Source organism: Cygnus atratus, chromosome 5 (assembly GCF_013377495.2).
Source record: "Cygnus atratus isolate AKBS03 ecotype Queensland, Australia chromosome 5, CAtr_DNAZoo_HiC_assembly, whole genome shotgun sequence".
In the NCBI taxonomy this organism is placed as follows: Eukaryota; Metazoa; Chordata; class Aves; order Anseriformes; family Anatidae; genus Cygnus; species Cygnus atratus.
The window spans coordinates 34,565,840-34,591,376 of NC_066366.1; the positions used below are offsets into that span (position 1 = coordinate 34,565,840).

General features: G+C 49.2%; 1 protein-coding gene across 1 annotated transcript in view; it reads right to left on the reverse strand.

Annotated features, from left to right (window-relative positions):
* Nucleotides 1-3,578: 3,578 nt before the first annotated feature.
* The window catches only part of BAHD1 (bromo adjacent homology domain containing 1), a 34,825-nt gene continuing 12,866 nt past the window's right edge, over nt 3,579-25,537 (reverse strand). The window contains exons 2-7 of the mRNA XM_035539925.2: nt 14,664-16,316; nt 11,274-11,635; nt 9,523-9,682; nt 8,513-8,589; nt 6,387-6,478; nt 3,579-4,030 (exon numbers count right to left, since the gene is read on the reverse strand). Coding sequence (XP_035395818.1) covers nt 3,841-4,030; nt 6,387-6,478; nt 8,513-8,589; nt 9,523-9,682; nt 11,274-11,635; nt 14,664-16,299 — 2,517 coding nt within the window. The 5' untranslated portion in view covers nt 16,300-16,316 and the 3' untranslated portion in view covers nt 3,579-3,840. The remainder of the gene's footprint in view (nt 4,031-6,386; nt 6,479-8,512; nt 8,590-9,522; nt 9,683-11,273; nt 11,636-14,663; nt 16,317-25,537) is intronic.

The following is a 25,537-nucleotide window of genomic DNA, read 5'->3' on the forward strand; positions in this document are numbered from 1 at the left end:
ACTCACCTGCGTTCGGATGCACGGAGGTTTTCCGGCAGATCCTGCTCCTCACAGAAGTGCTGACCCCGCTGTGTGATTTCAGGTGGGTTACCTTATTCCCCTCAGCACTTGCACCCACTTGGGATCCCTCTCGTGCCTTTTGGAGATGTCCATGGAGGCGATACGGTTTGTCGGACCTGTCCTCAGCATTCACACGTTTGGTGCCGTGGGGCTGGGACGCTGCTGGGCTGGCAGAAATGCTGCCAAGTGGACTGTTGGCTTGTAGAGGTGACGCTCCATGTGGAATGCTTTTCTCAAAGCAACATCTCAAAATGCTCCTAAAGCACGGGCTGACACACCAAGCCTACGGAGACGCCCTTTGCTGCTAACACCTTCCCCTTCTGAAAGGCAGACTTAACTATTCCTATGACAGCAGCTGTTGAGAGCAGACTGGAAATGAAATAAAAATTCATCCCCCAAGACAATCCTCCATGCTCTCACTCCGTTTTCACCTGATGCCTCACCAGTCATTCATTTTGGGGCTGTGTCCCAGCAAGGATGGGGACGCCTTCCTCCAGGGACAGCCCCAAGGACCCAAGCACCAAAACTCGCTCTCCCATCGGCCCCCTCCAGGCACTTCAAGTCCTGCACCCTGCAGGTACCCATCCTGAAAAGCTCGGGCAAGAAAGAGAAGAACAGCGTTGCACCGATTTTGTTTTCTAAATCAATACGATTTTTCAAATTTATTTTTTAAGAATTACTTCTAATATATCTTTCTCACAGAAGGAGGGTATAGGGAATGTTCTCATTCCATCTGTAAACACTGAAATACAGATCTGGGAAACCAGGGAAGAGACACAAAAAAAGTGCATTTTACAAAATTATCAACTAAAATATATTTTACATGTATTACGTTTCAATTTAAATTCTACCGGCTGCATTTTCAGTTTCAAAAAATATTTCCATATCTAATAGATTAAAAAAGCATGAAATATTTTCATTATGGATAAGACATTTCGATTCATTTACATGCTGTTTGCACAACAGCATAAGCAACCACGTGAATCTCAAACAATGTTCTTGGCCTGAAGCAGGTTCTAACATGAGAAGAGTCAGGATTTGTCCTCTCCGGACACGGAGCAGAGCCCCTTCCAAACCCAGGGCAAGCGCAACTTCTCTTCTGCCTGGAGAGGAGCCAGGACAAAGGTGGGAGCAGGGGGGGAGAGGGGTCAGAAGAAGGAATTTCATCGAGTTACTGTGGTTTCCAAGGCTGGGTTTCAAACCCTTCCCTGACTGTGCAGCAATGCTCAGGGTTGGCCTGGCAGTGGGTCTTGGAGCATCCTGTGTCCAATGGCACTTGTGCTAGAGGGAGGCGGCCGCAGGCAGCTTGCCTGCTCCGGGCCGGGTGGCAGCAGCGTCCCTGCCAAGGCCAGCACGTGCGTTTAGGGCTCCCCGTGTCCTCCCCCCGCTGGCACCGTGCGACCACGGCCCCAGGGCACAGCTGCTCTGTTCCCCGTGTGCTGGGTGGCCACGATCCCCTCTGTCGTGATGGGCAGGAGCAGCTCTGCTTCTCCAGCACCCTCCCGCCCAGCAGCAGCAGGGAACACTTTCTCTGACACCTCCTCGACCCCTCCCTGTGGCATTTTCAGTCACCCGAGAGCCCCAGAAGCGCTCCCAAGTCCTATCCCAGCAGCGCACCGCTGCATGGGCAGCCCAGCTGCGTCCTTCCAAGAGACCACCAGTGCCCAAGCTAATTGTTAAGGAGAAATCTGAGCAATTACTTTGACACTAACAGTATCTTGAGGTATCAATGAGATGCTTCTCCCGTGAATTCTTGCCTATGCACCTAGGGTCAGATGTCCTAGAGCAGGATGTTTGCCCCATGGCAAGAACAACAAGGCTTTTCCAGCACCTTCTGCAACACTGAGCAGGAATCGTCCACCAACAGCAGGGAGACGCGTGCCTTGCTGTCCCCCCGTGGTGGGTGCCAGTTCTTGTCATCTCCTCTTCTAGACACATTCCCCTCTTTGGTATGTACAGCAAATCTCTGGAGACCTCCTGGTTAACAAGCTATTTCCACGTCATGGATTCAATGCCATGGGGTTTTCCTTCCGGGCACGCAGCCGTCGGAGCGAGCCAATGCCGTTCCCACCAGGGCAGCAGGCAGTGCAGGTAGCGCCACTTCCACCAACAGGATGACATTAAAGCAGTTTCAGTACTTCCACCATTTAACGTGAGTTCAGAAGCCCCCCAAAAAAGCAGAAAGATGCAGATCCCTAGCTCACGTGAGCGGCTCCAGCCAGCAGGCACGTGGCCGATGCAGCGTTGCTCCTCGTCATTTACATTAGTGCAATCTCGACATGGATTCCCAGCTTGGCGAGGCTGACTCAGCGGACTCTGTTTCACCGTCCTTTGGTTTGCTTTAGGATCAACTCCGACAGCTTGCGTTGAAGATAAACTAAAGTCTATCTAGGATCTATACACATAAGGCAAGAGGCAAAAAATATTTGCGGGGCGCGGGCTGCATCTGTCAATGCAAGCCCTTCCCAGTACTCAGTTCCTTTCAGGAGCCACAAAGCCACTTTGGTGAGCTTGCTCGGATGACAGGAGGACTTTGGAAATGAGGGGAAGCTGCAAGGCAGCGCTGAGACAGCTCTGCTGGTGGCTTCAGTGGGACACCCAGGGTTACGACAGTGACGTAAAGGGGGGCTAAGAAAAAAAAAGCCAAAAACCACTCAGAGTGTGTTTGCCATTTCTCCCCCCAGGTGTCTAGCTTCACACTGAAGACATGGGGTTAAAAGACATTACAGAAAAACAAACTGGGAAGAAAGAGTAAACCCACTTCCATCGCTACAGCCCTCTGCACCATCAGAGCAAGAGCAGTACTCAGAAGAGAGGAGAAAACGTGGTTTTCACCAACGGAGCCCACTTTGTGTGCTCCCAGCTCCAGAGCAATGCATGCCTGCTGGCAGCGTGCCTTATGGGATGCGTGATCCTTCAGGGAAGGGCACCTAGGACAGAGACGGCTCTCTGCAACGCCACGCTGGGAGGTAAATCCCGCCGGCTCCCTCTCTGCCTCTGAGCTGGAGCAGATTTCCTAGCCTGGCTGCCAAGCCTCAGTCTGGGTGGTGAATCGCAGAACGACTCTTAAAAAGGTGAGGGGAAGAGAGAGATTAGGAGGGGGAAAAAAAAGGGGGGGGGGGGGGGGAGGCTACCTCTTCCCCCCGATGGAGCAAAACCAATTCAAGCATGACACAACGCCACTCTGCGTCCAGGTAGCTTCAAAAGCAACTGTTGTATTTCGGAGGAGCTCTCGCTCACCAGGAATCTTCCCTCTTCCCTGTGGGACAGAGGAGACTCCTGCGCTCTGCCAAGGAACCGGTCTCAGTCCTCCCACTTCACATCAGGGCACGAAAACCACAGAACTGTCACAGCTTGATTCATCCAACGCACCACAGCATCCCTCCTGCACCTTCCCACCGTCCCCACCAACGATGGCTCTGGATTCAGCTTACTGGCTTTTATCCCCTACAACCCCCTCCCAATATATGCATCTCTAGATACATATATAGATATAGATTTACATATGCAAGTACCTATATCTATATACATATATTTATTTTATACGTATATATTTTCATTTATGCTTTTAATGAAGTGCTGTGCTTTCAACTGCTGCCTTCCTCCGCAGGGATCTGCTCCTGCGCGTGCTGTTCAGTCCGAGGAAAGAGCGCTGGGCGCTCTCGTCTGCAAGCAGCACGAGGTGAGTCGCCACGAGCGCACGCATGTCCCAGGCTGCCAGCCCGCCGTCGGCTCTCCGGTGCCGCTTGCCCCTCACCGTGGTCCCGCTGCAGGGCGGCACTACTGCGGGTTCTTCAGGATGCGCCCGTGTCTGAAGTCGTAGACGTGACGACAGAGGAAAACCAGCTCGGGGTCAGTGTCCTCGGGCACCTTGCGGTGCAGAGGCGTGGAGTACTCTTCTGAGGGAGGAACCATAATGGTTTTCCTGCCAGGGATCCCTTCGACTCGACGCTTTGCCAAGGCACAAAATCTGCAAAGCAATGATATTGGAAGAGTTAGTGTGGACTCCTTTCATCTCTCACCGCACAATTTTCACTGCTTGTGTCAGTCTTTCTAACCAGAAGCCACGAGTGTGGTTGCCCAAGGATAAGGAGCATGGGGAGCACGTAGGAGAATTCACCTTTGCTTAATAGGGTGACACAGCTCTTGCTTCTGATCCTACACGGAACCGTACAAAGTGACACGTTGGTTTTGCTCTCTATACTGGCAGGTTCCATACAGTATGAAAGATGATTGCAATTAATCCACCTTGTCGTTACTATTTCGGCCTTGTTTTTGTTAATTAGCCCTGGAAAAGTCTTATACATCAGCATTGCTTGGATGGACACAAAGGGGCTGGGTACAATGAGGGCTGGGTACGATGAGGGCAGGGTCAGACACTGCATTTCAAGCTAACTGTGCCTGTTACAGGCAAATACACAGTACCTTCTACAGCATTTTAGAGCCACCCACAGCTCCCTGAATAAGTGACAAAAGGCTTTCTCTCTAGAAGAAAACTTTTGTCTAGCTGAGCTGTACTCCAACATTTTGCCTAACAGCCATCCACGCAAAGTCAGGTACTGACCCAAAACAGCAAAGAGCAAGGAGCACATACTGGCTTCAGGTCACAGAATCATTAAGGTTGGAAAAGGGCTCCAAGATCATCTCTCCAACCGTCCCCCTACCATCACCATCACCCACTAAACCAGGTCCCCATGACTAAATCCCCCGTGTACCTATGGGGGTGATCCTGGAGGAGTGGAGTCAAAGCTCATACAAGCTCCTGAGACAACCTCTAACAAAAAAGAACATCATTTTGTAAGCACTCAAGCCAGTTCAGCTTCACGCCAAACACTGGATACATGCATGTTCCTTACACATGCATGTTTCAAACACCAACCATGCTACCTGCACCTAGGCTAAAGAAGCTGCCTGCAGCATGGCAAATCACACGGCCTGGCTCCGGTCAGGGATAAACCTGCTGAGTCTTTCATACCAGGTAAGAGCAACAGGAAAGCAACAGCTTCATGCCATCAACTGCACTAGCACTTCTAGGATTCATAAACCAGAGCAAGAAAATCCCCTGTTCTAGGTGCTCATCTGTTCCCATCCAGGATACATTAACAACCCTTTTGCAGGAGCCTGTGGTACAGACTAGATTTTGCAGCCTGCATTAGTAAATCCTTTGGGTAAAACTGACCAAGGACAAAAGCCATCTCAGAGCTGATCAGAACTAGCTGGAGCAGTCCACAACTCCTAAATCACTTAAAAGCTACTTCTCGGCTTCTGAAAACCTTTATTTCTTTGTCAGACTTCCACACAGGCAAAGGATGAATTCAGGATGCCTTCAGGGAACTTCGCTCAAAGGTAACCTTACCCACAGCAGCACAAAAAAACCCACCTGCCAACAGCTGTTCCAGAAGAGCAGACTCTTAGAAGCAAAATGAGCTGTTTGAGTCCAAAGTCCTAGGTTGGTTTTTAGTTTTCAGAAGAAGGAACAAAATTTAGTTTAAAATGAGTTTGGAAAAGTTTGGTTTTAGAATTTCAAACAGTGTAGCCTTAGGCTAGGAGCAGGACAAAGAAGAGAGCTGCAGGACTTAAACATCCCCTCTGTGGTAAGACTCCAAAGTCAACAAGATACAGCCAGCAAAACTGAAGACATTTCAAGCACTATTTTGCGTTATGGACTTGTGTGCCCATTCAATCCCTGTTTTCATTCTGCTCTGCACATCCATACAACCAAGGATGGCAGCCTGGAATATGGATGCTCTGAAATTCTTACTGACCGAGTTTCAATTCAACCAGCACAAGTTTAACTGTAAGTGCTTTAGTCACTACTCTGAGTGATCCTGTCGCCAGAACACCCAAATCTGTGAGCACGCCTACTAGGATCCAGTAGCAACACTGACACAAGCTGATCAGCAGGCATTTGAGCTAGTTAGGGCATCCACGTACCAGAGGGGACCAACATATAAGATGATTTCCAGCCTTGCTCGGTTTTAATTTACCACTGAATTAGGTCCATCATTATGGGTTTTCCTGCACTGTCCTCCACGGATGTCCACATGCTGTGGTATCAAGATCATACAAGTACAAACATTTGCAAGCCCCTTAAAGAATATCTCATACACAAAACAACGAGATACGTAGCGAGTCTAGCGTGGAAGAAGCGCTCCCAGATCCCAGTACCAAACTTGTATGGAGAGTGAGTGCAATTCATCCAGCTCCACCTGGACCAAAGCTTGTAGGGCAAGGGAGGTTCTGCTGGGTCATGGCAGGAAATGGAAAGAGTGACAAGAGACAGACACAGGTCTCAGGAACAGCAGCAAGTTAAGAGCACCACCTACCTGCAGTACTCTGCAAAGGTCAGCACGTAGCACTTCTCCTCTATGCAGGCAACACTGTTTTCGTCCTGATGCCGGGATGCAAAGATCTCATTCTGCGAGAAAAGAAAGGAGGTGGTCACCCAGCTGGCCAGGAGCTGTAGGGAGGCAGGGCCAGCCCCACTCCTTCACCCATCACCTCAAAGAGAAGGCTATCACAGCATGCTCATAGCAGATGCTCTTTAGAGCCAATATTTCAAATAAGTCAGACACTTTCCAGGTGTCTTGTGACCCTGCAAGAGGTTGCTTTTGCTCCAGCTTATCCTAAACCTGACTTTGTACAGGGTCCACAAGAAAGGAGCCTTCAGGCCACATGCAGAAAACACAGTGAGCAATGCTTCTGCAGGCAGGAGGTCGAAGTGCTCCCCACCCACGCATTCCTCTGAGCTCCTAGGGATGAGGGATGTTCCTCATTCATTTCCCTTTCCTGTGCTGGAAACCCTTCCAGTTCATTTGTACAGCTAAGAGTAGAAACAGAGTTTGAATAGCACTTTGCTGTCTTACCTAATGGTCTGTGACACACTATCAGAGTCTTTCTAATCCATTTCTATATCAAAGATAAAGCAACCCATTCCTTTGCTACCGTTTCTTCATCCTAATCCAATTTAAAAGGCTGTTTTAGTGAGGGAAGTAGCAATAGCCTCTTCTCCCAGGGTAATTTAGGAAACTTGGCTCAGTAGCAGGCAGGATTGGTTAGACACGGGGCAACCCAGACGGAGCCGTTTTAAAGAATTTCAGATGTGGTTAGATCAGCAGAGATGATCTGCAGCAATAAAGATGCTCTGCACAAGGCTGGAAGCGTTACCTGCAGGCTCTGCTTCTGCTCACAGCCCCAGGGAAGCAGGCTGGAAGGGAAGACTCAAACCAGGGTCACCATTTGGGGCCAGGCTTAATCAGAGAAACTGAAAATGCCACACCTCACTTCTGCACGTTGAGGTTTTGGTCTACTCCTCACATCAAAATGATCTGAGTCATCTCTGGCAAGCCCATCGCAGTTACTCAGCCCACATGGCAATCTCTCATTTCAAGGCTTGTATAATTAAGCAGGTGTGCAGAAAAGTGGCTCAGTTCCTCCTAACCAGACTACTGGCTCTCTCCCTACACTAAAATGCAACTGGATGCATTCTTGCTTCATTTACAGACCAGAAAACTATGAGGTAGCATATTTTGGTTTAGAAACTCCTCTGTGCCCTGCAAGTCAGGCAGGTACAATTCCCTGGCTGTTCTCCAATCCTGCTCTCCCACACCATTACAATTTTATTTAAATGAAAAAAGGCATCAAGGATTTTGGTGGGTTGAAAACAGCAGTAAATTCTCCATTCCTGGTTTAAAAACAGCTTGTTCTGCCACCCGACACTAGTCCAAGCAAAGCAGAACAAGGCATGAAGTCATAGTGATTCACACATTTTTCTTCTTAGAAGTGAACTCTATTACTCTGGCACAACATCCTCAAATCAGTCCAGTTCTTGTCATAAATTTAAACAGGGGTGGATGATGCATCCGCATTTCTGCGCAAAACAAACACATTTCCAGAGCTGAAGAAGCAGATTCAGGGATTTTTATGATAAAAAGGCAGCACATGACATATCTACTCAGACATCCTTTATAATCAAAATTGCAGAATTTCGGTGGGAGTTTCTGCATCAAGCTCCACGTTTCGGTGTGAATCAGAAAACCCTTTTCAGAGAGGCTCCTAATCCTGATTCAATATAAACTCACTCCTCCTTACTCCTAAGGCAGAAGTAAAAACAAGTTTTCACTTAACGCTCAGGATTTTCTCCTATTAAACGGAGAAACATTAAAATTTACCAGAGGCAGCCACGAGAAAAATGCAGCAGCTTCTGTCACAGCCCAGAGCTTCCACACCGACAGCAGACCGGGGGAAAACCCGCGTGTAGGGCAGCGCTGCTCCGCACATCTGGCAACAGCTGCGCCGCCGCCAAGAGACTGCTCCATTTTCCTCCAAATGGCAGCTCGGCCCCCTAAGTTTGAGGCCACCCAGGAATGCAGGAAGATACTCAGGCTAATCCCCTCTTCTCGCAAAAATATAGACGTGCCCCGGCCTCCAGTTTCGCGTCCGGGTGGCTCACCTGGTGCATACTGGGGTTACGGCCTCCCTGAGTGTGCTCCGGTCTGTAATACCACAGGAGGCTCATCATCAGCTCCCCTGCAAGAAGATTTATTGCAGAATGTCAAGGCTCAGTGCTGTCACAGTGTTTTCCCACTAATATCCAGCTTCCTCCCTTTCATTTCCATGGCGCTCGTGTAGAGGCAGCTGTGCTGTGATAAATATTTCATGCTGAACTAGGTGTCCTTTTGTTACAGCAAGGAGCTGCACCGAGTCAGTCACGTTGCTTTCTCATTACACCTTCACCCCCTTCTACTTGCATTACATCGTCACAAAGAGGTGGGCTATGCACAAAAATCAAGCGTTTCCCTAGAAAAAAAAAGTAGTTTCCATTGCAGCTCGGGGTCGGAGGAGATCCTCATCCAAAGCTTGCAGTGTGACCTCCCACATAACCACCGGCACTGCTGCTGCTGGATGGCACGACCACCACACACTATTACTCTACAAAATACATTCTTTTTTGCCCTTTTTCCTTTTAAGCAAGAGCTGCACTTTGCAACACTTGACACGGCTTCCTATGCTCAGCCCTCAGCAGGCAGATTCAGGACACCAAAAGCACACCGCTCCCATCCCCGCCCCTACTTGGGTGCTATCAGAGCCTCTGCAGATAAGCCGTGCTCCGCACCAACTCCCAGCCCACGTGTCTGCTGGCGTTTGAGTAAACAGCAGCTCCCCAGATGTCTGCTGCAATGGAATAATAAAGGAGATCATTGCTAAGATGTGCACTTGGCTGATATTATGTGCTTTCACGACCAGGAAGATTTTGACTACCAGTCCCAGGCTAGTGATTAAAGAGCATTTCAGCTCCTGGAACAGTCTGAACAAAACCCACGGAGCTAATCTCCTCCCCTGTCACCCAACCTGGCAGCAGCAGAGTAGCCTAACGAGCCTGCAGCTCTCCCGAGATCCGTCACTTCCCCAGTTCCTCATCTGTCAAGCAGGGAGGAAAAACGTACTCTTTTGGCACAGTACCTGTTTTGGGGTCTTCCCACAGAGCTGATATCTTCGCAACGTACGGCATAGATTTCTTCCTGGGTCCTGATTTCAAGAGGACGGTGTCTCGTACCCGGATAATCTCCCCGTCTCTCTCCACAGCCTGATAGCTCTTGCGAACAGCTGGCTCAGGTTCATTCTACAGCATTGGCACAGAAGAAAAAGCAGCCCAGGCATACAGGCAAAAAGTTACTTTATTGTTTGCTGGCTCGATCCAAGAATCCTTTGGTCCTGCTGTGAACTAAAAGCTCTCAGTAGGCTTAGACAAGTCAAGTGCTTCCACTCCAAGAGTGCTTCCATCACCATAAGACCACCCCTGGCATCCCTTTTCCCACTGTGTTGGTTTACGAAAGCAAAGATCAGGTCAAAATAACTACTCAGGGCATTCATAGGTAAAGAAAGTTCAGTAGGGAATAGCATCTAAGTGCTTGCAGGTCGTATGTGGCCACCTTTTTCAAACAGAATACGAGATAAAACACAACTATTTCTCTTGTGTTGTACTGGCAGGAAGGAACAGCTCACCAACCGGACAGCAAGTCTCACAAAAGCACGCATCTGTGAAATTAATACCCTTATTTCAAATTAAACCAAGAACAATTGCTCCTTCAATTATGCAAAAAGACCCTCCTTCAGAGAAATCACCATTTTATCTGCCTACTTGTGCGTTTTCTTCATATCCGAAGGCACTGGAAGCTAGGCGTATTTTGAATGCTCTGTGTTTCTTTGATATAAACATCGAAAGAAAGCAAATAAAAAATGAAATGTTTCATACGAACAAGGCAGGCAGCAGCAGTGAGGCAGTGGTGTAAAGCTTTTTGTAACAAGGCTGCTGGCATTTCCTTAGTACCTGCTCATGTTACAAAAGGATTGCTTTTAGGACCGTGAGCTTTATTTTTTTCATTTTTGCTCTGAAAACTGAGTTCAGAATGCCCGAGCAGGATGGGTTTAGCCTTCTGCCAGATCATCCAAGCAAAATGGGAAGCGTTCCGTGCCAGGACTTCAGGAGATTAATGGTGTGCTGCCCCTCTCAGGGCATCACAGCCTGAGTGCAGGGTGAAAGAGGCCCATCTCCAGCTTCCACAGGCTTCGTTCTCCTACAGCCCTTGCTACCCGTGCGCAGCCCTGAGAGCTGAAGCTACAAACCTGGGTGATGCTCGCAGCAGCTCAAGGTCGTGCCATCACACCAAGCGGCAGCACAGATGTGTCTGCCCAGGCCACGGCTCCCCTTACTGCTGACGTTTACTGAACAAGCTTACAGGAGCTACCTTTGGACAACTGATCCTTAGAGCAAGGCTAAACGATCCCTTGTTTTCTCAGTTTTGACCTAACCCAGGAGGAAGAAGCTGGAGATGATCTCTGTAAGACGGACTCACAGGTGCCACCCTCATAAATGCCAGAGTGTTCATCACCACAGCATTTCAGCTGATGCTAGCACAGGAACAGCAGGTTTTCCTTCCTTTTCAAACCTCCCGTCACACAAGGCAATGTAGGGTGTGTGAGAAAAACAGAGCCAACAGCTTGGCCTCAAAGCCCAGCCAAAGGGCTGCTGACTCACAACGTGTCCAGGTTTTAGAAGACATCAAGTGACCACCTCTACCTTGGAGCAAGACCCCAAACCTTCCCAAACCTCCAGGACCTCGGTAATATGAAGATACTCAAATGGATTTGGAGAAAAATAAATAAGGAAAACAACAAAACGAACAAAAAACCAGTGCTCCACAGACACCTACCACGACGTAGACGGCCTTCTCGCAGGCTGTGCCGACGGGTATCCAGCCGTTGGTGGCCCGTCGCCGGCTGATGCGCTGCTGCTTTGGGTGGCCGTGGCCGCCCGCCGCCTTGCTGTCGGAGGCGTGGAGGCAGCCCGTGGTGTTTCGGAGGCCGGATTTGGAGCCGCTGGGGGGCTTCGAGCTCTGCGGACATTCCCGGGCCATGGTCTGAGGGTCGGAGTTGGGGGTCTGCAGGTGAGGAACGGGTTCTGCAGCTGGCGGCACGCTGGGTACAGGGCATCCTGAGAGTGGGTGGGCAGGTGACGCAGGGTGCCCTGCCACGGGGATTGTGAGGTTCAGCTGGTCCAGAGACTTGCAGCCTTCTAAGAGAAGGGAAGAAAAAGAGGCACGGATGCCATTTGAAATATAAGAGGACTACACAACCAAGGCTGTCCCAAAGCACCACCACCGTCCCCTGAAATTCTCTTTATTGCATTACAGCAGCAAAGCCCCTTCACGTCGTAATTTCATTTTGCACCGTCACAGGATTCTAAAAGCGAAGATGTTTCTAAGCCTGTGATCCTCCAATATGTTGTTGCTGATGACACTGCACTACAACAAACCCCTCTGAAATCCCCCCAAGTCCTGCCAGCCAGTAATACACATCCGACTGGCCAGTGTCCAAAGCGCTCCAGCCTGTCAATATGTATAAAGGAAATAAAAGGCTTATCAGAGTGATGGGAGGGATTAAACCACACTAGTGGCAGAAGCCAGCTTCCTTCCAGAAGCTGAATTCAAGTAATCAGGGGAAAAATGAGAAGATTCTCCAAATTAACTCCAGAAACATGAAAAAACGTGGATCAAGACTACGTGAAATGATGCACTTCAGCAAAACCGCACCCCCAGGGCAGAAGCAGTGACCACGACAGGTAACTCGGCTGCTGCTGCCTCTCAGAAGCAGCCTGGAACACCTCACACTGCTCCAGGAGTCCTAAAACAAGCCCCCAAATCGGGCTGAGGCCAAGAAAAGAGCAAGTGTGATCTGTGTTACCTTGTGTCAGCAGGAAGACAATCCCCAGACCGAGACATAACACGTCCCTATCCCCTGCATCCAAAGGCATGCTTTTAGTGCTGACTGAAAGAGCAGCTGAGGGCAACCTCGAGGAGATGCCTCCAGACTAGAACGTGACCTAGCAGGTCTGTGGGAGCACGCTGCTGCACAACAGAGAGCTGCTAAAGAACATAAAAAGGTAATAAAACCCATGAAGTTACCGAGCTCCAGCTGAATAATGGACGAGATCCCCCTGCAATAAGGGGAAATCAGCCTCCCTCTCTACGAGGGCTGCATCGAAGCCAGTGCTGAACCACAGACCCGAGGGCTGCTGCGGGCATCACTGGGGTTTGCTGACCCCAAGCAGCAGATGCCAAAGCAACGTTGCTGGTGAGACATCAGGGTGTGAGTTCAGGAATCCTGCCTGGCCTCGGCGGGCACAGGACCCGCGGAGCAGTGAACCACCTCTTCCCTGAATCCCCTCTTCCCTGTTTTGCTCACAAAAGGCTGCAACTCGAACACGCCACCTGAGACAGATACGCCCCGTGTCACGTACCGTGTTGGATCCCCTCGTACCGACACTCTCAGATGGGAGCCTGGCGCTTCCAACCGAGTAATCCTGTAATTCCCTAAACTAACCCACTTGAGGGAAGGCTGAGATTTCAGGGGCAGACCTATAAAAACCAACTCCTAAGCACAAACTCCTGTTAATATTCTGGGAGACCTCCTTCAGCCTGCAGAACAAAGTCTAAATTATTCTGATGCAGAGACTTTTAAACCCAAGTTGCTCACAGGAAGGAACTGAGAGCCCGCGAAGCATTTACACGTACAGGCAGCTTTAACCCAGAACGCGCTGCATCCAAAAATGTGCTACAGCAGGAAATGATCCTGCCGCTTGCTAATCCACGTTGGGAAAAGATCAGAGCAGCGGGGTGACACATCGCTGGTAAATACACACCCTGGAACTGCTGCTGCCAGCTCCGCGAGAAGCCACCGGGTTTGCAGGGAGGGCTGAACTCAGAAAAAAGCCCGTCTGCTTACTCGGAATCGGAGGCAGCAGCATGCAGACTTTCAGGAACGAAGCAGGCTGGCATGACCTCGGGGCACCAGGCAGGGAGGTGTCAGACAAGAACACGCTGCCGAGCTGGTTGTCTTGCGATCGAAAAGGCATCGAAGCCGCGAGGGAACGCTGCCTAGCCCCTGCCGTAGGAAGCGGCACTACGACAGCGGAGATATTTAGGGAAAACGGAAATTATACTTCGACCAAACGCTCCCGACTTTCAGCAGCTTCCTACAAGGGAAGACGACAAAGCCTCGCTCAAACCCAAACTTCATCCGCCTACCTGGAAATCTGTTTGGGGTGGCTAAGTCGTGCCTCTTCTGACTCGAACGCGTGCCCGTGGTTAGGTGAAACGCTAATGCTTACACCCCCAGCAGCCGAGCAGCAGCTCTGCCTGCACAGCACACCATTTGGAAGCGGCAGCGGTGCCTTGCTTGGTGACTTGGTGACTTTTACACCAAGTCCTGGTGTCTGGTGACCACAGCGCAGCGATCCAGTTTTAAGTATTTCAAAAAGATGTTTTCCAATAGCAAAGGCAAAGCTCCGAGATAAAGCCCGCTGGAGGACAAAGCCTGAACAAACAAACTGGACAGAAAAGAGCCAGGCAAACAACTACCCCACCTTTACACTGCCATTCACCCCATTTTGGGGCCTGATTTTTCCAGTTTAATAGCAAACACAGCACCGCTATCCGCCGAAGCAACGATCTACCAGCACTTACATCACTGCAAAGAAATTCAAGCATCAGTCCAACCAGTAGACTCAAACTGAATCACAGCTCAGCCCTGCCAGATCAGATCGAATGAAACCTTAAAAGACTGCATCCCCTGCACAGCTTTCACTGGGAAGAGTCTGACAACCGAGGCAGCGCTTGCTTCTTCGCGCTGCTCTGCCAGGATGCTTCGGTCGTGAGAGCAGGCTTTTGGGACGGCAACGCAGCCTGATGTGTTTCAGACCCTCTGCTCAGCAGCAGACAGCGAGAAGCCTTGCAAAGCATCTAGGAACCGAAACCATGCATTTTACACAGGGCAAAGCAGTCAACTCCAGCACGACAAGCCCTCGGTCACCTCCTTGCTGCCTCGATTCTTTCAGCGCTTCCACGCTTTCCACACCAGTCAGACTTTTCAGGGGGCTTTTTAGCCTTTCTGGGCTAAAACTGGGGGAAAGGGAGGTGAAACACGGATTCTTTCTGATGCCAACCTTTGATGAACCGTGAGACACCTCCAGTAGCCACTGTGCCCAAGCAGCCCTCTTCTCCTAGGAATGCCAACCGACATTTTGCTCGCGCTTTGCGCCTTACCTGCTGCAAAAGGCATTTTGTAGGGGTAGCTGTTCCGTCCCGCGTGCACGCTGCTGATCCTGCCCTCCGGCACGTGCACGACGCCGCAGACGCTGTAGCTGTTAATAGCCGTCCCTTCTCCACAGCAGTACGGGGAGTTGCACCAGTGGAGGGGCTGGAAATGAGCACCCGATGGCAAGGAGCCCGGTGATACCAAGAGCCCCTCACAGGTCGCAGACTGCGAAAGCTCATCCTTGGGGTAAACCGAGCAGTGAGAGTAGCCACTGTATCCACTTTGGCCATAACAAACGTAAAACCCGTTCAGCGGAGTCAGATCCGAGGACTCATAGAGACATCCACAATCCGTGTGATTCCCGGGAACGGGCAAGGGAGGGAACTGCTGCACGGGAAAGGAAGGCTGATGAAATTCCTGCTTGGGAGTTGGGGATTTCTCTCCGGGTCTTCCATACTCAGGCTTCATGGAAGCTTGTCCACCCATGAGCAAAGGCAGTCTGTGGTAGAAACTCTCTGTGCTAGCATAGGAGCTAGACAGTGACTCGTAAGGGACAGGTTCAGCCGTCCTGTAGAGCCTAGAGGAGTCCCGCTGCTCCGCTTTCCCGAAAGCGCCCAGGGTAAGCCCCCGCCAGCCGTGCTGGCCTTCCATTTTTAAGCTCGCTGCTTCCTTTTTAGACTTGACGCAATTCTTCCGACTGGCTTTGGCCCACTTGAGCGTAGATTTCGAACAGTGGTTCTCGGACTTGCCCTCCCCGTCTGATTTACTCCTCTGCTTCAGGGGCTGGTCCTTCTCATGGGTCAGCTTCAGAAAGGCCACAGCGTTCAGGCTGGCCAGTCTCTTTGGGGTGGGATGATAGGGGATGGTACCATCCTCCCTCTTTGTCCCATCATCAAAGACCTCATCCAGTGAATGCTCACAGCTACTGCATTTCTGACTGGGCTCGTGTCGGTTTTTGCCTTTACCTGTTTTCACAGCTGTTTTCTCCAAGGCAGACCAGTTGTCACCAGCTTTGCAATGCAAGCTCTTGACCGTACAGTCTCCAGCGGCTTTGGTGGAATCCCTCCGAAAGCGCCTGCCAGACAACAAGCCATCGTCCCGCTCAAAAAGCAGATTGTTCACAGCCTCCGCGTTCAGCGAGGCCAGCCTACGCTTCCTGGGCTCCGAAGGAGCGCTGTCAAGGTCTTCGTCTGTCCCCGGATAAGTTACTGTGCACTTTTCCCCAGATGAATCGCTCTTCCCCGCTCCCACAGGCTTAACTTGTTCAGCAAAAAAGGTAGGTCCCAAGCCCTCCAGCCAACTGGGAAGGTCCTTTTTTTTGCAGCTCTGGGTCTCCTTCGACAGAGATCCGGCCACATCCTCCAGCCTGGTGAGGAGCACTTTGCAGGTCTTTTTGTTCACCGAAGGGAGCAGGCGTCTCCGCAGCGGGTACGTCTTGCGGACTTCCTGCAAATTCTTGCTTTTGTTCGTCCCCGCAAACCCACTCGGGCCGTTGGTGCTTTCGGTGGCACCCCCGTCCCTCTGCTCGCCGCACTCTGCCCGTGTCCTGTCCATCCTCCCGCTGCCTGGGGGGGACGAAGCCTGGCCAGCAGAACCAGCTGGATGCTTCAGAAGGAAAAGTTGTTTCTTCCGGGCATGCGTCATAGGATCAATGTCCAATCCTGAGAACGAAGAGAGAAAAAAACACATCCGTTAATACCGCTGAGAGGGACCCACCTCCTCACGAAGCACCGGCTGCCGATTAGGAAACACTTGGGCCAGCTTGTTTCTGCACAGAGCCGAGTCTTTTTGGGTGACGGCCAGTTAAGCCAATTAGGAGACAGGATGCAATGAGCTGTGGTTTAATATTAAGCCATAGAACATGGCAGTAATTAAAGGTGAGGTGGTGACGGCAAGTGTCACAGGAGCCAGAAAAACCAGGATTTATCCAGAAAGCCATTTCACCAGCTCCCAGCCCAAACGCATTCCCCACTAAGCCGATGCTGTCTCTGCCACGTTACAAACTCTCATCAAATCTGCCAAAGCTCATCTGAATCCCGATCCAGGGTAGGCACAGAAATAAATCCCAGGTATGTGATTGCTTGCGTGTTGGTACAGGCAGGCTGTTTCATTGTCATTTTCTGAAACAATTAGACAGAAGAAAAACAAAAAAGTCCACCTACTCACATAAAAAGTAAACTTGGGTCTATTAGGTGGAGATCTGCCAACATTAATAAAATAAATACATGCAAATCCCTATACAGGTTAGGACCTGGCTACCTGTTGCTGCTGTCGTTCCCCACAATCGCGTTTTGTAAAAGCTGCGGACTCCCAACAACCAAATCACCACGTTTGGCAGAGGCTTGAGCAGATATCCCAGGCTCTCAAAAGAGGAAAGGAATTACTTAGCCGTGTCATTCCTGACTTGCCATCTAGATGGTACGCCAAGACACCGTTAAAACAGACGCAAATGTCCAAAATACAAGAAGGAAGAGATAAGCATCTGCCTGCAGGGCTGAGCAAACCACCTCCCAGTGCCCCGACAAGCTGCTGCCCGGCCGGCCCCACCGCCTCCGGACTTTCCCAGCCAGGTAAAAAGTTAAAGAAACGGTCCGGCTCCGATTTACTATAAGTGGGAACTTTTCCTGCCAGTGCAGGAAGGCCTTGGAGGAGAATGGCTTGCCCTGAGCTCTATGCTGAAAGCCATGAAAGGGTGCGAGTTTGCAGTAACCACAAGCATTGAAAAAAAAAAGTCTAATTGAGTTATGTTGGAACAGATTTGACATAGCCTGTATCTGAGCACAGGAAACAGCAGCAAAGGGCGATCGCTTGCATTTACTCGTATTTATGAAGCAGTCAGATTCCCTTTATTGGGACCAAAGTGCCAGCCTTCCCACCAGCATCCGCTCAGGAGCCGTTCGATGCCCCCTGTACCAGGTATTTACTTGGCTGCAGCACCCCACGATTGACACAATCGACGCTGGCCTGCTACTTGGAGGCTGGCTAATTAAAGCTACTGCATCTGTAGCGATGAGAACAAAGCTACCAAATTACAAGAACTGTTCATTTGATATGGCTTAATCAAGCTGATAATTAGATTATCTATTTGAAATAAGCCCAGTGTGCTTTAATTGACTTGCTTATGTATGCACTAACTAAAAGAAAACCAGGAATTGAAAGCCACTGTGGTTTGCACGTTGCTTTTGCAGATGTCAAAGCCTTCCTGAGATGTCTTGGAGTGCCTGAACCCTTTACACCCCGTTATGCACAGGATAACTCCTCTGGCTAGTGCCCAAACTGGAGTGCTCCATGGGGAGCAAACATTTATGTACATCTGTGGTTTTTTCTTCTGATAAGCAACACAGGTTCTGGAATTTAGGAAGATGGTTCATCAGTTCAGACAGACAATTTCTCCCCAAATCCGAATAATTCTTGCACAAGCAGCTATATTAACCACAGCCAACCTTGGGAGTTAGCAAGAGGACTTCCATTTAAAAAATAAAATGCGCAAACGAGGTTTGTCTCCCAGCCCATACAGACCAGTGGTTTCTTTGCAACTCCAAACCTATTTTCTGCTGTCCCCAACAAAAGACTGGACCTCTGGTGGAAACGCTCAGCAGAGAGGGAAAAAAAAGTGAACCAACTGTGGCTTGCCTTAAAAACCAGCATCAGATGCCCCGTCTCCTCGAGCTCTCATTGCTCTACTGAGAGCAGCGGTCATCTTCTGGCCACCACTCCACATCCTTCACTTGCTGAGGCTTTATAGCACATCAGTGTTTGAAAAAGAAAGGGTATCTCTTAAAAACAGAGTACTTTAGACGTGACTTTGTTCAAACCAGACCTGCCCGAAAGATAAAAAGAAGTTTGGTACAGGTTGAAGGAAGGGAATTTCTCCACCGATGAAGTGGAGAATCGTTAACATCACGGCGGCTGCCTTCCCTGTTGGACTCCATGGGGAATACCAAGACAAACAAGAGCTTAAATAAAATATCTTTTCCGGAACCTAAGCACAGGAATGCTTGAAGTTATGATACTCCAGATGAAAATGGCATTTTAATACGCACATTTCCTCCAACTGCAACAAAAGCACCTCCCTCTCCAAAGCCCAGATGCGAAATCTGCATTCTGGTGCAGAACAGGTATCGCTGTCCTGCGTGTTGTAGCGTATTTCCAACTGCTACTCTACACCAGCTTTCATCACTGACAACTGCAACCGGAACGTCAAGAGAAACACTCGAGTTGAACACAGAGATGACATTAGAGATATCGAGTCAAAAATGCATTAAAGTGTGAAGAACACAGAGATTCGACGCGATCCTTTTTAAGAGTTGTGGTCGCGTAAGCTCTTTGACACAATGAGTTCTTAGGCACAACAGTAATCAAGCCATCACAGGCTTTTTATTTATTACTTCTTAGTAGAAGGAGGCTATGTCTGCAGAGATCTCCTCCTTTTCATCTGGTCTCCAAGTTTTCTCTCCCCCACTCCGAGCTCAGCTGCTCGCCTCCTACAAAGCACTTATCTGCAGATGAAGAACTAAATATCTGGAAATTTGTGCAAAGACAAAATAAGCAAACCCCACACGTTTTGGTATCACGGCCATACAAATCCTTTAAGCAACAGCAAAGAAAACATCAGCTCCATCCAGCAACACTTCCACATGACTGTAAACCCTCCGAAATCCACCTTTATTGAAGAAACACCAGGCTACCCGCAGAAATACAATCAAAGCTAAGTACTGCTAACTTCTGTATTTGCTCCCTCACAAATTTCTGCAAGTTCCTTGGATAAACAAACCTAATCAGCCAGGTTTCTCCCCAACCCGCTCAAGCATTCAGTCTGGAGACCAAGAGAAAGTCATTTTTCCAGATCACACCCCGCTAAAAACCTCAAGTCAAAAATTAGGTGAACTGTGTTTGTTTTCAAAAGCATGACTGCATCCCGTTTGCTCTGCAGTAGCTCAACGTTATCAGTAAAAATAAACTGATTTTAAGCCTGTAAGTGGTCACTTACAAAGCGTGGTTCAGAAGGTTCAGTTTCTACAAAGGGAACTTCCCCAGGACATCACCACGATAAAACAACTGCCACGACCCGCAGGGCAGCTTGTCGAAGCTGGAGTGTTGTTTTTTTATTCCCTTTTTCTGACATAATTCTTTAATAGAGGTGAGAACAACCAGGTTGAGCAACTGGAATGAATTTTGTTATTCTAGAACAATGTGCAGCGTGAATTTATTGTGACTGACGGCAGGGGGTGGACAATACCAACACCTGGCTCCGTATTCCACAGAACCCACCTGCAACATTTTCAGTCTGGTTCTCGAGATCACTTTTGGAGAAACTCTCTCACCGTCCCACTGAAGGCACTCTCAGCCCAGAGAATTGGCTGCGTTTTCCAGTTGTCTGTGATCTGTCGGACACGGGTGCAGAAAGGGCCAGGAGGATCTGCTACAAGACCACCGCAGCGATGCCGCTGCCAGTTTTGGAGAGGTACCACGACAGGAATGAAGAAAACGAGCCCGCTAAATCAGCGATTCATCCACGTTATGGGCACGCATCCAGAAACAAGCAGTCTTACTAGATTGCTCCATTGAACAAAAGTCATCTTTCACACACAGGACCAGCAAGAACTCATTCCCAGCCTACCAAATTGCTTGTATTACAATTGCTGTGGGGCTAGTCCCGCTCATTCACTTCTCAGCAAAAGTCCTGAGTATTGACTTACCTGGGATCCAGTAATCCCTTCTCTCTGCCCAGCATACGGCACGAGCAGAGCTTCTGAACGCTGCTTGAAACTGAAATATCCGACAGTATATATCATGCCTTAAAAATCAGAGTCACGCAGAGCTTACCGAGAGCTCTTATCTACAGCCAGCACTCAATTCAGCTGCTAATGGGGAGCGTCAGGGCTGCTTGTCCCCTTTCCACCTCTGTATGGCTTCATGAAACAAAGAGGAAAACCCAACTGTGCCCAGAAGTCTCCAGGAAATCCCGATACAAGCTGAAGAACTGAAAGTGAAGATACTTACGGCAGAACCACCCCTCTCCTGCTTGCAGCTGAGGAACTGGATTAGCAGCAAGGAGACGGTGATTTATAACTGCTAGAAGTGAAACAAGTTTGGCGGAGCAGCTTGGTGTAGCCAGCTGCATCCAGAGCCCATCAGGCATTTTAAAGCTAGCTGCAGCCGCTCTCTCCTTCCTCAAACTGGACCAGTTCGGAGAAATTACATCGGCAGCTGCAGAACCCTGATCTGACTGCAGAAATTCAAAACTAAATGCAGCGGTCTCGTTTTCTGCCAGAATAAAAGCACGACCCAAACAGCAAAATCAGAAGAGAGTTGATGCCTCATTAGCAGGAAAATAAGCAAGCGTGTTAACAGCTGCATTTTCTGTAATCATGCAGCTGTAGCATCTGTCTCTTCCTCTCCATCACTTGATTGCAAGTGAAATTAGAAGAAACCAGTCTGGGACTACCCATTTAAGCACCATTTCCCTTCCAAAGCTTCACTACAGAGACGCGCTCGTTCCAAGGAGACGATGCCAAAAGCACAGAAATCTAAACCTTTCAGGCCTTCTAATCCATTTGGCACTTCAATAACATACAAAGAGTTACGACAACAGGAATCTTCCTCTCTGTGCACGGCATTGTGCTGTTGACTTTCAGCCCTTGTCTACTGGAAGAAGTTATATTCTTTTAAATTGGTGCAGCTTACGCTGTGACAACAACCCCATAACTGCAAGTGTCTGGAGGATTGGCTCCTTTCTCCCTGCTGCTTTTAAAGTCGAATCACTTTCGGTGCTATAAAAGACGCGTTGCATGAAGGAAGCCTCCCAGGAGCTCTTGGAAATCCGGGTAAAGCACAGAAGCGTCAGGTATCCTAGGCTGAATCGCCTAAATGCTGTGCGAGTCCCACGAGCAGGAGCATCCTTTCAACCTCAAACATTTAGAAAAATTACAATCGTTACGGGCTGCAATTTGTCTTCGTGGGGTCCAGCCCTGATCTGTCTCTGGAGGCTCATCGAAAGCTCGATCATCCACATGCTCCAGAGAAAACTGTTTATACAGAGCTCATTATCCTGCAGAAAAGGCTTGTTTTTCTCTCTCATCAACACAACCCTCACCATTTGCCAGCACCTCTCAAAAACGAGGTGAAGACCGCACCAGCTGATGCAGTCGGTGCCTCTTTAGCTTCAGAAAGGCAAGCAAGGAGGGATCCAGGGTTTCCTTTACTTCCTGCACTGTCCAGAGAGGATCTCCAAGCTGCATGGGCTGCTCACTCCCCTCACTGGTCCGACAGAAGTAATTATGCCTTGGTTGTGAAAGCCGGTGCTCCAGGCACATCGCTGTGTGGCCCGTGATGAATTACAGTGCTGAAACAACTGCAATTATCGGTGGATGCTTTAAACCAGGGGTGCCCTACCTGTCTGAAAGCGATGGCAAGCTGCGAAGGAAACATGCCGGGGTGCAGTCCCTGCTTGCACAGCTGACCACTTGCATAAACATGAGCCAGACCTGTTAACACCCCAGCAGAGAAGTTGCACGGCTGATTCCTTGGGAGGGCCTGTCCTATTCTTGATTATCTGGTTTCAGATCTTGCCTAGTGGCAGTGCTCTGGAGCACTTTGCAGGGAAGCCAAAATGAAATTTCTCCGGTTGTTCTCACACTCTCCGCAGCCACAGCAAGGACTGCTTGCAAAAGAGGAAAAAAAAAAAAAAAAGGGCAGGAAAAAAAAATGGAAAAAGGAAAAAAGCTGAAACCCGACAGCAGCACACAAGAGCCCAACACACTGGAGCCTTCCCAGCATCCAGAGCAGGAGCAGAGCCCTGGACAGACACCCTGCATTACCAACACCACCACATGGCTTGCCCTGGGCAAAATGGCCCTTTTCAAGTCTCCAAGGCAAAAGTGGACTTCAAAATTCCCTGGCCAAAGCAATTTGGGAAGCCCAAGCACTGGCAGGGAAGGCATCTCACGCCTGCTTCATCTCCCCTGCTCCTGCTAACAGGCTCAGCACGGCTGGCAGCAGCATGGAAGCTCGTGCTCCCAGAGCTGTGTTTCACTGCACAGGTATGGCCACAGCTCTGGGGAGGTTGGGACTCAGATTTGTACCTCTTTTGGCAAAGAAAGGCACCTGCTTTTCGAGAGGAGATTGTATCAATCTGCTCGGTTAACTACCTTCATTCGCAGAATAGGTTTTTCCATTTGCAAGTTGAACTAAGCAGTTTATCTCTATATACCTGGGCAAGGTCAATTCTTTCAATACCAGTGGAAAAGAAATATGTTCGAGTATGGGGGAAGATTGGAAAGATGGCTCCTTGACCTCAGTGACAAAGTGCATTATTTGTGGAACTATCACGGTGTCTGGGAAAAGCACACTCCTTTTCAGAAAGGCCTCGTCTTTCCTTTCCCTGTTCCTGATGCTACGATACCATATTTTGTATCACATTTGCAGCAAAAAGGTACCACTCGGGCTGAATATCCAGTATATGCTGTAGTAAAGGAGAAGCGCAGGAAGTAATGCATGACCCAAGCAACCCAAACATCAGTCAGCAAAACCAGAGCCCCACAGCCGTGGTCTGTCCACAGGCTTGAATTGAAGACTGATGTTTCCGAACGTGAAGCCTTCACTCATCACCTCATAGCACGAGCACGACCAACACTTGCAAAAACCACTTCCTATGGCCTGTAAGAACTAAAGATTTCCACCGCCAACAGTTGCCACAATCCTGATTGTGACCTGACCATAAAGCACTATTCTTCTGCACATCCGCAGAAAGTTTCAGTGTTTTTGCTGTTGTTTACAGCCTCCCCAAGCAGCGGACAGAAATCAGCTCGGGGCGATTTAGAGCAAGGGCAGCCACAGTTTCATGCCTGCTCTCTCAAGAACAGATGCAGAGCTGTGCTAACCTACAAGCAAACCTACCCTAAAATTCCACGGGGACTTCAAAAAATAATCAAAAATCAGAAGTAATCAGAGATCGGGATGTCGCTCTGTCCCCTTCGATTCCTCAGAGAGGTACAAAACAACATCCTTCCTCACTCAGAGGCATTTCTTCTGCCGTCCAAAAGGTTAGAGAGGAACGTACAAGGATGCCAATGAAGCTTTGAGCTATCAGACATCTTAAGGGTGATACAGCATCCAGCTGCTCCTGCTCAGCATCTCCATCCCGCAGTCATCCCCTCCTACAAGGGAGCCTCTCAGCTGCACCAGCAAGAACCGGTGGCCACTCTAAAACTCAGGGCCGGTAGCCACCAGCTTTGGATATTTTCTCCGAACTGTCTGCTCGTGCACAGAGCAGTTCAGGGACCCTGGGGAAAAATAACACGCAGCCATGTCATTAAAGATACAAGCAAACAAACACGCACATAAAGCCAGCCCCTGCCCAAACAGAAACCATTTCTTTGCCAATGCAAACGCTGTAATTATTCCCGCAGTGCAAAGCCTACCATCGGCTTCTCACCTCTCAAAACCAATCTTTTTTTTTAAAAAAAAAAACAAAAAACAAAAAAAAAACACAAGGACTGTGAATAACCAGCCCTGAGCATGCCGCCGCAATGAAGCCCAGGGATAGCAGAGGAAATCCCTGGCGTCTGCAAGCGCAGGAGATGCACTTGTGCAGGTGGGGTGGAGATCAGGCTCAGCTCGTCTCAAGGCTGAAAGCTTCGTACCAAGCACTCGAGCCTAAGAGACGTTTTGACACTCCGCCTTCGCTGCATCATTCCCCAGCGCGGTGCTTGTTAGGGTTTCCTTTTAACGAAGGCAAGCAAGCTACAGGGATCGAGCAAGGGGAGCACCAGGAAAGCCGTGAGGGGCGCCACGTGAGAAACAGATGAGACAAAAGTTTCCAGATTATTAAAGCAAAGTTTTCAGTAGCAAGCCCAGCCTGAGAGACATCTGCATTTGAGAAATCATCACTCGATCTCTCCCTTTACACTGCTTTGGCACCGTGAGTCAGAAATATCGGATTCTCATCCACACCCTCCCATCCACCGGCAGCCTTACAGATCCTGCAGTTCTCATGAAATACCCCAGAGATCGTCAACAGCAACCACTACTACATATAAAACACTAGACGCGCTGAATATCCCTTGTTTACAAAGACTTGCCTACTAGAACTTTAAATAGGTTCGGCGTGAAGCTGCCTACATGACAGCTACGCTAACAGCACCCAGTATGATGCCTATAAGTAGCTTGAAAAACCAAGCAAAAAATATTTCAAGAGCTTTGACAGTTGTGTTTTTAGAAGGAGCACAAGCTTTGCCAATCAAGTTAATCAAGGTTTAAAAAAAAAAAAAAAAACAAGCCCTGCTCATCTGATTTTCCATATATGCAAAACGCAAACTAAATTCCTACACAGCAGAAGGCTGAGTCTGGTGAAATATCAATCATGTGTCACTTTGCTCAGATCACTCTGGCACCGTTCCTGCTCACACAGACAAAATGGAACAACAACTTATTTCCAAGATGCCATATTTTGAAGAACAAGGTGCGAGATTTTTCTAAAGTAAATATTAAAGCTCTTCTATATATCAGCATCACCCTTCTCCCACAAACACTTTAGCAACTTCCTCCGAGCTGCTGAGCTTAAATAATTCGAGGTGTGCCGCGATTTCACGTATTATAGGCGCATCTGCAAAACCGTGCCGCCTTTGGGGACTTCGAGAGCAGGTTCATCCCTGCCAGCTCCTCTCCGTTTTGCCTGGCTGTCACTGCCATCCTGTCTCTGGACCTGGACTTGTCCCCTCCCGGGTAAGTCTGCCTCCACAGAGGTCTCTATTTGCTCTCGTAACAGCTTCTGGAAACTGTCGGCAGGACACCCTTGAGATCTAAAGGCAGCAAGTTTCTACTCAGCATGCTCAGAAATTGCTTTAGGGGAGGGAAAAAAGCAACACAGGAAATTCAGGGA